At 34.0% G+C, this 10,000-nt stretch overlaps 15 protein-coding genes; 5 read left to right on the top strand and 10 right to left on the bottom strand. All coding sequences in view use genetic code 11, as the record gives it.

The window, feature by feature from the left end:
- Positions 1-73, top strand: part of psbB (photosystem II 47 kDa protein) — a 1,527-nt gene extending 1,454 nt beyond the window's left edge. The window contains exon 1 of the mRNA in view: positions 1-73. This exon is cut by the window's left edge and continues 1,454 nt beyond it. Within this exon, the coding sequence (NP_054960.1) occupies positions 1-73 (73 nt within the window).
- A 169-nt stretch (positions 74-242) lies between these two features.
- psbT (photosystem II protein T) lies at positions 243-344 on the top strand. The gene has a single exon. It carries the CDS (start codon positions 243-245, stop codon positions 342-344), a length of 102 nt encoding a protein of 33 aa, NP_054961.1.
- A 65-nt stretch (positions 345-409) lies between these two features.
- On the bottom strand, positions 410-541 carry psbN (photosystem II protein N). The gene has a single exon. It carries the CDS (start codon positions 539-541, stop codon positions 410-412), a length of 132 nt encoding a protein of 43 aa, NP_054962.1.
- Positions 542-625: 84 nt separating this feature from the next.
- Positions 626-865, top strand: psbH (photosystem II protein H). The gene has a single exon. It carries the CDS (start codon positions 626-628, stop codon positions 863-865), a length of 240 nt encoding a protein of 79 aa, NP_054963.1.
- Positions 866-996: 131 nt separating this feature from the next.
- Positions 997-2,420, top strand: petB (cytochrome b6). One transcript has 2 exons: positions 997-1,002; positions 1,779-2,420. Exons 1-2 carry the CDS (start codon positions 997-999, stop codon positions 2,418-2,420), a joined length of 648 nt encoding a protein of 215 aa, NP_054964.1.
- A 212-nt stretch (positions 2,421-2,632) lies between these two features.
- petD (cytochrome b6/f complex subunit IV) lies at positions 2,633-3,858 on the top strand. One transcript has 2 exons: positions 2,633-2,640; positions 3,384-3,858. Exons 1-2 carry the CDS (start codon positions 2,633-2,635, stop codon positions 3,856-3,858), a joined length of 483 nt encoding a protein of 160 aa, NP_054965.1.
- Positions 3,859-3,953: 95 nt separating this feature from the next.
- Positions 3,954-4,961, bottom strand: rpoA (RNA polymerase alpha subunit). The gene has a single exon. The coding sequence runs from the start codon at positions 4,959-4,961 to the stop codon at positions 3,954-3,956; it is 1,008 nt and encodes a 335-aa protein (NP_054966.1).
- A 71-nt stretch (positions 4,962-5,032) lies between these two features.
- Positions 5,033-5,449, bottom strand: rps11 (ribosomal protein S11). The gene has a single exon. It carries the CDS (start codon positions 5,447-5,449, stop codon positions 5,033-5,035), a length of 417 nt encoding a protein of 138 aa, NP_054967.1.
- Positions 5,450-5,598: 149 nt separating this feature from the next.
- Positions 5,599-5,712, bottom strand: rpl36 (ribosomal protein L36). Its single transcript has one exon. It carries the CDS (start codon positions 5,710-5,712, stop codon positions 5,599-5,601), a length of 114 nt encoding a protein of 37 aa, NP_054968.1.
- A 117-nt stretch (positions 5,713-5,829) lies between these two features.
- On the bottom strand, positions 5,830-6,063 carry infA (translation initiation factor 1). The gene has a single exon. It carries the CDS (start codon positions 6,061-6,063, stop codon positions 5,830-5,832), a length of 234 nt encoding a protein of 77 aa, NP_054969.2.
- A 118-nt stretch (positions 6,064-6,181) lies between these two features.
- On the bottom strand, positions 6,182-6,586 carry rps8 (ribosomal protein S8). The gene has a single exon. The coding sequence runs from the start codon at positions 6,584-6,586 to the stop codon at positions 6,182-6,184; it is 405 nt and encodes a 134-aa protein (NP_054970.1).
- A 152-nt stretch (positions 6,587-6,738) lies between these two features.
- rpl14 (ribosomal protein L14) lies at positions 6,739-7,104 on the bottom strand. The gene has a single exon. The coding sequence runs from the start codon at positions 7,102-7,104 to the stop codon at positions 6,739-6,741; it is 366 nt and encodes a 121-aa protein (NP_054971.1).
- A 132-nt stretch (positions 7,105-7,236) lies between these two features.
- On the bottom strand, positions 7,237-8,598 carry rpl16 (ribosomal protein L16). One transcript has 2 exons: positions 8,590-8,598; positions 7,237-7,635 (listed from the first exon to the last, which is right to left on the bottom strand). The coding sequence occupies exons 1-2, from the start codon at positions 8,596-8,598 to the stop codon at positions 7,237-7,239; spliced, it is 408 nt and encodes a 135-aa protein (NP_054972.1).
- Positions 8,599-8,753: 155 nt separating this feature from the next.
- Positions 8,754-9,410, bottom strand: rps3 (ribosomal protein S3). Its single transcript has one exon. The coding sequence runs from the start codon at positions 9,408-9,410 to the stop codon at positions 8,754-8,756; it is 657 nt and encodes a 218-aa protein (NP_054973.1).
- Position 9,411: 1 nt separating this feature from the next.
- Positions 9,412-10,000, bottom strand: part of rpl22 (ribosomal protein L22) — a 600-nt gene continuing 11 nt past the window's right edge. Inside the window, exon 1 of the mRNA in view lies at positions 9,412-10,000. This exon is cut by the window's right edge and continues 11 nt beyond it. Within this exon, the coding sequence (NP_054974.1) occupies positions 9,412-10,000 (589 nt within the window).

Here is a 10,000-nt window from a genome sequence, read left to right on the forward strand (position 1 = left end):
TTTGGATGTTCAAGTAGAATTTGGCGCATTCCAAAAAATTGGAGATCCAACTACAAGAAGACAAGGAGTTTAATACAACATTGCTTTATGATTTTTTGCCTCTATTTTTTTATGGTTTGACATAGGATACTAGAGCAATCTTGATTTAAATCACCGCCTTTTCTTTTTTTTTTTTCATTATTGGGAAAATAGTCCCAAGTAAACAGGTATGGAAGCTATAATTGTAAACCACAATCGAATCTATGGAAGCATTGGTTTATACATTTCTATTAGTCTCTACTTTAGGGATTATTTTTTTTGCGATCTTTTTTCGGGAACCTCCTAAAATTTCAACTAAAAAATGAAATGATTTTTCATTATTTCAATTGACGTAATGAGCCTTCCAATATTGGAAGGCTCATTACGTCGACTAGTCTCCGTGTTCCTCGAAGGGATCTCTTAATTGTTGAGAGGGTTGCCCAAAAGCGGTATATAAAGCATACCCAGTAAAACTTACAAGTAAACCAGATATAAAGATGGCGACTAGGGTTGCTGTTTCCATTATTAGATAATTTTAAGACCACAATGGATCTATGATAAAATCATTTATTTACAACGGAATGGTATACAAAGTCAACAGACCTCAATGAATATAATCAGATTTATGGCTACACAAACCGTTGAGAGTAGTTCTAGATCTCGTCCAAAACCTACTACTGTAGGGGCTTTATTGAAACCGTTGAATTCGGAATATGGTAAAGTAGCTCCTGGGTGGGGAACTACTCCTTTGATGGGAGTTGCAATGGCTTTATTTGCAGTATTCTTATCTATTATTTTGGAAATTTATAATTCGTCCGTTTTACTGGATGGAATTTCCATGAATTAAATTTACAAAAACAACCAGGAAGTTCTAGCTTTTCGATACACAAAAAATACAAAGTGATTTTTTAGGACTCCTATTTCTATCCCTTTTGGTAGTTCGATCGCGGAATTTCTTTCTTTCTGTATTTCCGGAATATGAGTGTGTGACTTGTTATAATTGATCCTATTGATAATACAGAATAATGAGTCTGTCATCTTATCCTGATAGAGATGGTTATACCTCGTCGGATATTTTTTTTGGTATCTGAAACACGGAATAGCTAAAATAGATCAAGAAATATTTGAACTATGATTCATATTTAATATTCAAGCCTCGAGATCGGATTCTAAAAAATTTGGAAAGAATTAGAAGTTATAAATTGAAAGAGTTTTTTTATTTCAAACTCCTTTTTATACCTATATTTGTTTAACCAACAGACAAATTTTTTTGTATTATTTATCCTATTGATTGAATAAGTAATAATACAATGGTTCTTACTCAAAGAATCTTTGTGCTTAGCTTTAGGGTTTTATTGAATCATCGTGGTTCTAGTATGAATCTGGGGGTTCAAGCGATTCATAGGGTCTTAACAAGATAAATTCCTATCAATGATAATAAAAAAAAAAGAAAAGTCACATTATAATTATACACAAATAAAAAAAAAGGAAAAGAGAATATTCAAGAGGCCTGTAGTCACAATCAAGAGAAAGACGAATGAGCCGACTTGATATTTTGGCATTATCAACACAAAGAAGAACTTTCGGATGTTTATTCCTTCCTATCTTCCGAAAAAAATAAAAAAGTGGATTAATAAGTTTTAAACTTTCTATTATATATATCCCTTTTAATTAGTATTTGAGTGTGTCTGCTTGAGCTGTACGAGATGAAAGTCTCATATACAGTTCTTAGGGGGGTTTAATAGTTTACCTATCTCAATAAAGTCTATGATTGGTTCGAAGAACGTCTCGAGATTCAGGCGATTGCGGATGATATAACTAGTAAATATGTTCCTCCTCATGTCAACATATTTTATTGTCTAGGCGGAATTACGCTTACTTGTTTTTTAGTACAAGTAGCTACAGGGTTTGCGATGACTTTTTACTATCGTCCAACCGTTACTGATGCTTTTGCTTCTGTTCAATATATAATGACTGAAGTCAACTTTGGTTGGTTAATACGATCCGTTCATCGGTGGTCGGCAAGTATGATGGTTCTAATGATGATCCTGCATGTATTTCGTGTGTATCTTACCGGTGGGTTTAAAAAACCTCGAGAATTGACTTGGGTTACAGGCGTGGTTCTGGGTGTATTGACCGCGTCTTTTGGAGTAACTGGTTATTCCTTACCTTGGGACCAAATTGGCTATTGGGCAGTAAAAATTGTAACAGGCGTACCGGATGCTATTCCTGTAATAGGATCGCCTTTGGTAGAGTTATTACGTGGAAGTGCTAGTGTGGGACAATCTACTTTGACTCGTTTTTATAGTTTACACACTTTTGTATTGCCTCTTCTTACTGCCGTATTTATGTTAATGCACTTTCTAATGATACGTAAACAAGGTATTTCTGGTCCCTTATAGAATTATAGAATAGAAAAGGTATATCATACCTATTTGTAATCAATCATTTATCACTTGAGGGAAGAACAATAGTATTTCATTGCTACATGTATGGATTATTGAAAATAATAATCCATGTATTTGGACATTTTCCTTCAACTCCATAATTTTGTATTTAGTTATTTAACATAACATCACTAGTTGAAGGTAATTCTACGAAATGAAAATGGATTATGGGAGTGTGTGACTTGAACTATTGATTAGGCCGTGCAGGTATATATCCTTTTCTGCCACATTGAAATTCATACTCAAATGTGTCTTTTCATTTGTCCAACCGCCGTAGAAGTAAGTCCTATAGAGAGGATAGGTTGGTTCGTTTGAAGAGAATCTATTCTATGATCAACCCTGAATCATGTGATGCATGAACGGGCTCCGTAAGATCCAGTCGAATGTGTGATTTTGCATGATATAATCTAGATTTTGTTTATTACTAATTTGAATAGTATTGAAATGCATTCATTTCCTTTGCATTGACCTGATCTATGATACTATCGGAGTGAAACTAGGGATCTAAAGAACAATAGAAACTAGGCGATATTAGTAACAAGTAAACCCTTTATTTGTAATATATATAATTTTCTATTTTTATAGAAAGTCAAAATCTCCAAGTATTTTGGAGATAAACACCAATCATAAGGTATGAGACGACCCGAAAAGCAGTTGATCATGATCAACTTTATAAGCCTACTTGGGTGTTGAGCATTTATTTGTAAGAGCAGAATTCTTTTCCGTGGATAATTACAACTTTGGAAAGTAGGATTTAATAAATAGGTTCTTACAGGGAACCTTTATAGATGGATAAGATATATATATTATGGATCCATTTGGTTCTTTTGATTCTTGCTTGAGCCGGATGATGAAAAATTATCATGTCCGGTTCTTTCGGGGGATGAATTGAATCTATAAGAATTCACCTATCCTAATAACAAAAAAACCTGACTTGAATGATCCTGTATTAAGGGCTAAATTAGCGAAAGGTATGGGGCATAATTATTATGGGGAGCCCGCGTGGCCTAATGATCTTTTATATATTTTTCCTGTAGTAATTTTAGGTACTATTGCGTGTAACGTAGGCTTAGCAGTTTTAGAACCATCAATGATTGGCGAGCCGGCGGATCCATTTGCAACTCCTTTGGAAATATTACCTGAATGGTATTTTTTTCCTGTATTTCAAATACTTCGTACAGTACCAAATAAGTTATTAGGCGTTCTTTTAATGGCTTCAGTACCTGCGGGATTATTAACAGTTCCTTTTTTAGAAAATGTTAATAAATTCCAAAATCCATTTCGTCGTCCAGTAGCTACAACTGTCTTTTTGGTTGGTACCGTAGTGGCCCTTTGGTTAGGTATTGGAGCAACATTACCTATTGATAAATCCCTAACTTTAGGCCTTTTTTAAATTGATTTAATTATGAAATAACACGGCGTGTGTATCTAGGGAATAGTCACTTCAACGTGAATTTTCCCTAGATACATCTATTCAATTACTTTTTTTCATCTTTTATTTTTTAAATCAATTACGAAATGCTTTTCTAGAGTGCCAAATATTTGTTTTACGTCTTCTATGCGAAAATGCTTCATTTTAATAAGATCTTCTTGACTGTTATTCAAAAGGTCCAATAATGTGTGTATATTGGATTTTTTTAGGCAATTGTAGATCCTAGGTGGCAATTCTAATTGGTCAATAAAAATGAATTTCAATGCTATTTTTTTTTTGTTTTTCCTTATTTCAGCCAATCTATTATGAAAGGTAAAAAGGGGTAAAGAAACTTTGTGTTGATTGTCCTCTAAATTTACGTTTTCTTCCGCATGTAGAAAAGGAATTAATAAATCAATTAAATTCCGAGAGGCTTCATAAAGTGCTTCTTTCGGAGTTAAACTACCATTTGTCCATATTTCGAGAAAAAGTATCTCTTGTTTTTCATTCCCATTTCCATAAGAATGAATACTATGATTCACGTTCCGAACAGGCATGAATAGAGCATCTATAGGAAAACTTCCGTCTTGAAAGTTATTTGGCGCTTTTATATGATATCCCCGATTTCTCTCGAGTTGTAATCCAATACACAAATCAATTGGTTCCGTCAAGCTGGCGATATGCTGCGTATTGTCAACTATTTCTACATAAGGTGGCAAGATGATATCTTGAGCAGTTACACCTCTGGGGCCCCTAACACAAATAGACGCCTCACAAGTTCCATATAGATTACTTCTCAATACTATTTCTTTCAAATTCATTAAAATTTCGTGTACTGATTCTTGAATACCTAATATGGTAGAGTATTCGTGTGGTATTTTTTCAGATTTTGCACGTGTGATACATGTTCCTTCTATTTCTCCAAGTAACGCTCTTCGCATCGCAATGCCTATTGTATCAGCTTGACCCTTCATAAGTGGAGAGAGAATAAAGCGTCCATAATGAAGACATTTACTATCTGTTCTTGATTCAACACACTTCCACTGAAGTGTCTGAGTAGATACTCTTATTTTCTCTCGAACCATAGTAATATTTTACAAAATTGATCATATCTTTGAATCATTTATTTCTCTTGAAATCTCTTCAATTCTTTTTTCTAGACGCGTCTTTTTTTAGGAGGCCTACAGCCATTATGCGGCATAGGGGTTACGTCTCGCACGAAACTTAATAGTATACCGCTTCTACGAATAGCCCGTAATGCTGCATCCCTTCCGAGACCAGGACCTTTTATCATGACTTCTGCTCGTTGCATACCTTGTTCCACCACCGTACGAATAGCATTTCCCGCTGCGGTTTGAGCCGCAAATGGTGTTCCTCTTTTTGTACCCCTGAATCCACAAGTACCGGCAGAAGCCCAAGAAACGACTCGACCTCGTACATCTGTAACAGTTACAATGGTATTATTAAAACTTGCTTGAACATGAATAACACCCTTTGGTATTTTACGTGCACTTTTACGCGAACTAATACGTCCATTTCTACGTGAACCAATTTTTGGTATAGGTTTTGCCATATTTTTTCATCTCATAAATATGAGTCAAAGGTATATGGATATATCCATTTCATGTCAAAACAAATCCTTCCGTTTTTTTTTACATCAATCAAATCTTTTAGCAATTCTTTATAGAAAATTCTTTTTCGTTTTTAGTTATAGTAGAATTATTATCCTTGTCGTTGTTTATGTTTTGGGTTAGAACAAATTACTATAATTCGTCCCCGTCTGCGGATCAGTCGACATTTTTCACAAATTGGACGAACAGAAGCTCTTATTTTCATATTTATTATTCCTTAGTTTTCATTTTAAATCTATTTCTTGGAAGAAAATAAGTTTCTTAATATTTTGAATCTCGGATTGTATTCTTGTAAAAAGGAGTGTTGAAGTTGAAAAACTGTTTAATCGTTCGAATCCTTGTTGCGCAGTCTATAAATTATACGACCTCTAGTTGAATCATAACGGCTTACTTCAATCTTAACTCTATCTCCCGGTAGAATTCGTATAGAACTACGTCGTATCCGTCCTGAAACATAACCCAGAATCGGATCTTCATTATCTAAACGAACCCAGAACATACCATTAGGAAGTGATTCGGTAATCAAACCTTCATGAATCCATTTTTGTTCTTTCATTCCAGACAAAACCCCCTTAAAGTATCAACTAATAGAGGAGTGATATTAGACAAGCTGTCCTTTCTCTTTTTTTGTTCACAAGTAGGAAATTTTGGATCCAATTCGAATAGTATAGGGATTACCATATATAACATAAAATTTCTCCGCCAATTCCTTCTAGTCGAGCCTCCCGATCTGTCATTATACCTCTCGAGGTAGAAAGAATTGCAATCCCCATTCCACCTAAAATTCTAGGAATTCGTTGATAATTAGAATAGATTCGTAGACCAGGTCGACTGACTCTTTTTAAATGGAAAGTATTTAGATAAGGCCCTTTCTTGTTTCTTCTATGTCGCAGAGTTAAAACCAAAAAATATTTGTTTCTTTCTTGATGTTTTCTCGCATTTTCGATAAAGCCTTCTCGTAAAAGTATTTTAACAATGTTTTCGGTGATGTTAGTAGATACTATTCGAACCGTTCCTTTTCTATTCATGTCAGCATTTCGTATACAGGTTATTATATCAGCAATAGTGTCCTTACCCATGATGAACTAAAATAAGTGGTGCCCCAAAAATTTGATATAATCAACATGTCTTTTTATTAATTTATTATTATTAATTAATAAAAAATTAAAAATAAAAGCTATATACGTGATACACAATCTACTATTTCATTCAAATATTCTACTTCATCATCTTATAATACCTCAGGAGCTAATGAAACTATTTTCGCAAATTTTTGTCGCAATTCCCGGGCAATTGCACCAAAAATTCGAGTTCCTTTTGGATTTCCTTCTTGATCAATGATAACTGCAGCATTGTCATCATATCGTATTATCATACCGTTGTCGCGTTTTAGTTCTTTACAAGTACGTACAACTACAGCTCTGATCACTTCTGATCTTTCTAAGGGCGTGTTGGGGATTGCTTCTTTGATCACAGCAACAATAACGTCACCAATACGAGCATATCGACGGTTGCTAGCTCCTATGATTCGAATACACATCAATTCTCGAGCCCCGCTGTTGTCTGCTACATTCAAATGGGTCTGAGGTTGAATCATATTTTGTTTTTATCTGTTCTTTCAATGCAAAAATAAATGCAAAGGATGAAAAAGAAAAAGAAATATTGTTTGTCCAAAAAAAACTTCTATTTGTTTTTATCCAAAAGATCCATTTCCTTTAGTTCGACATTCTTATCCTGAAATAATGAATTGAGTTCGTATAGGCATTTTCGATGCCGCTATTGCGACAGCCCTTCGGGCTATATTTTCGGCTACTCCGCTTATTTCATAAAGTATTCGACCTGGTTTGACAACAGCTACCCAATATTCGGGAGATCCTTTCCCCGAACCCATACGGGTTTCCGCGGGTCTTACTGTAACTGGTTTGTCTGGAAATATACGTACCCATATTTTTCCACCGCGACGCGCATTTCGTGTCATTGCTCGCCGCCCTGCTTCTATTTGCCTAGACGTGATCCAAGCAGGTTCAAGTGCCTGAAGAGCATATCTTCCGAAACAAATACGATTCCCTCGATAAGATATTCCCTTCATTCTTCCTCTATGTTGTTTACGGAATCTAGTTCTTTTTGGGTTATAGTTGATGGTTATTTTTTAAATTCCATCTCTACTACAGAATCGGACGTGAGAGTTTCTTCTCATCCGGCTCCTCGCGAATGAAAAAAGTCCAATTTTATTTTTAGATAGTTATTAATATATTAATATAAATGTAATAATATACTGAATAAAAAAATTCTTTTGGATTCATCTAGTTTACTATATATTTTTATTTTGGTATATACTAAATATTTTTTTTTCTTTTTTATTTATTTTCAATTCATTGATATAAAAAAGAAAAAAATATATATTTTCGCGGGCGAATATTTACTCTTTCAATATCTATTTCAGTTGTATAGTTAGCTTTTCCTTTTTCATAATATATGAATTGGTCTCTGGTTCGTTCCGCCATCCTTCCCAATGAATCATCAGAATTCTTTTTCAATTGAATCTTATATATTCACGGATTCCATCGTTCCCATCGCTTCTTGATTAATGGTTAGGTCTGAATTCTACAATGGAGCTCGTAATGAAATTTGTTCTTGAGACAACCCTCTTAGTCGTTATTGGCTCGAAGCTCTTATTTCTACGAACAAATTATATATCATATAATTATGTGTCAATCTGTATTGATGCTTTATTACATTTATTTTATGAGATTTTTGAAAAACCTTACATATTGGAATCATATATCTTTTCTATTATATTCTTTTTTTCTTTCTCTCACCTTTCCATTTATCCGGATCTTTTTTTATTTTTTGTATTTTAATTTTGTTTGACAATAAATCGAATGAATTGTTTATGCCAAAAAAAATGCAGTTGCTATAATGATAGGACTAAAATTGCATATCTTGACTGCTTCTTTGGATCCAGATAATGTGATGCGATGAGTTGGTTATTAGTTCTATGAGTTATGAGTTTATATTTTGTACTATAGTGTTCGTTCTTTATTATTTAGTCTTAATTTTAACAAAAACCAACGAGTCACACACTAAGCATAGCAATTCTATCAAAAGGTCAATCAAATTTTTATTAAACCTTATGGGATTAAAAATTAGAATTGATTGGATGGAAAAAAGAATGAGAAAGGTTGTCATTTTGTGTTTCATCATTAAATCAATACCAAAAAACAAGTTAAGTTAAGTAAAGGTTTTTTATTCCTCGCCCATAAATATCCAAATTTTTATCCCCAATACGCCATAGATTGTTCGAACGGTATAGGCACAATAATCGATTTTTGCGCGAATCGTTTGTAGGGGAACCCTACCTTCTCTTATCCATTCGATACGTGCAATTTCTTTTCCATCGATACGGCCGGCAATTTGGATTTGAATTCCTTTTGTATCAGCTTGTTCGGTTAATTCGATAGCTTTTTTCATTGCTTTTCGAAATGATACCCTACTCTTTAGTTGTCCGGCTATAAATTCTGCAAGAATATTAGGGTCCCCGTAAGGTTTTGCAATTCTTGTAATAGCGATGTTGAGTTTTCGGTTCACGCAATTCAATTCTTTTTGTACATTTATTTTTAGGTCTTCGACCCCTTGTGGTCTATTTTCTATTAATAATTTTGGGAATCCCATATGGATTATCACCTGTATCAGATCGATTCTTTTTTGAATTTCAATACGTGCAATTCCTTCGACACCCGAGGATGTTTTTGTATTTTTTTGTACATAATTTTTTATACAATCCCTTATTTTTTGATCTTCTTGTAGACCTTCTGCATAGTTTTTTGGTTGTGAAAACCAAAGGGAATAATGACTTTGTGTTGTACCAAGTCGGAAACCAAGTGGATTTATTTTTTGTCCCATATTACATTACCTCATATCTTTTAAATAAGGCTATTTTGTATAAAAAACTCTTTATTTTATGGTTTTCTCTAAAACGACCACACAACAATTCGCGCCGTCTCCCTGTAGACATAAGACCTAATAAAGCTATTAACTTTTTGGGGGTTAAACTCTCTAAAAATTTATCATATGAATCAAAGTGGGTTATATCTCTTAATACAATAGTTATATGACAAGTAGGTCTTTTTATCATATAACTACGTCCTCGAGCTCGCGGTTTTACTTTTTTTAAGGTAATGCCCTTATTCACTTCGGCTTTACTAATAATTAAATTTGCTTTATTAAATTGTTTATTATGACTAGCATTTGCTGCTGCAGAATAAATCAATTTAAAAATGGGATAACATGCTCGATAGGGCATGAGTTCTAATATCATAAGTGTTTCGGCGTAGGAACGCCCACGGATCTGATCAATTACTCTTCGGGCTTTGTCAACAGACATAGATATCGAGTAACCTCTTGTAGTTATCTCATCGCACTTTCCTGGCTCTGGGTGATGTAATCCGTACAGACGAAAGACATCAAATTCTGCTTTCTTTTCTTTTTTTTTA

This window comes from Spinacia oleracea, plastid (genome assembly GCF_020520425.1).
Source record: "Spinacia oleracea plastid, complete genome".
Lineage (NCBI taxonomy): Eukaryota > Viridiplantae > Streptophyta > Magnoliopsida > Caryophyllales > Amaranthaceae > Spinacia > Spinacia oleracea.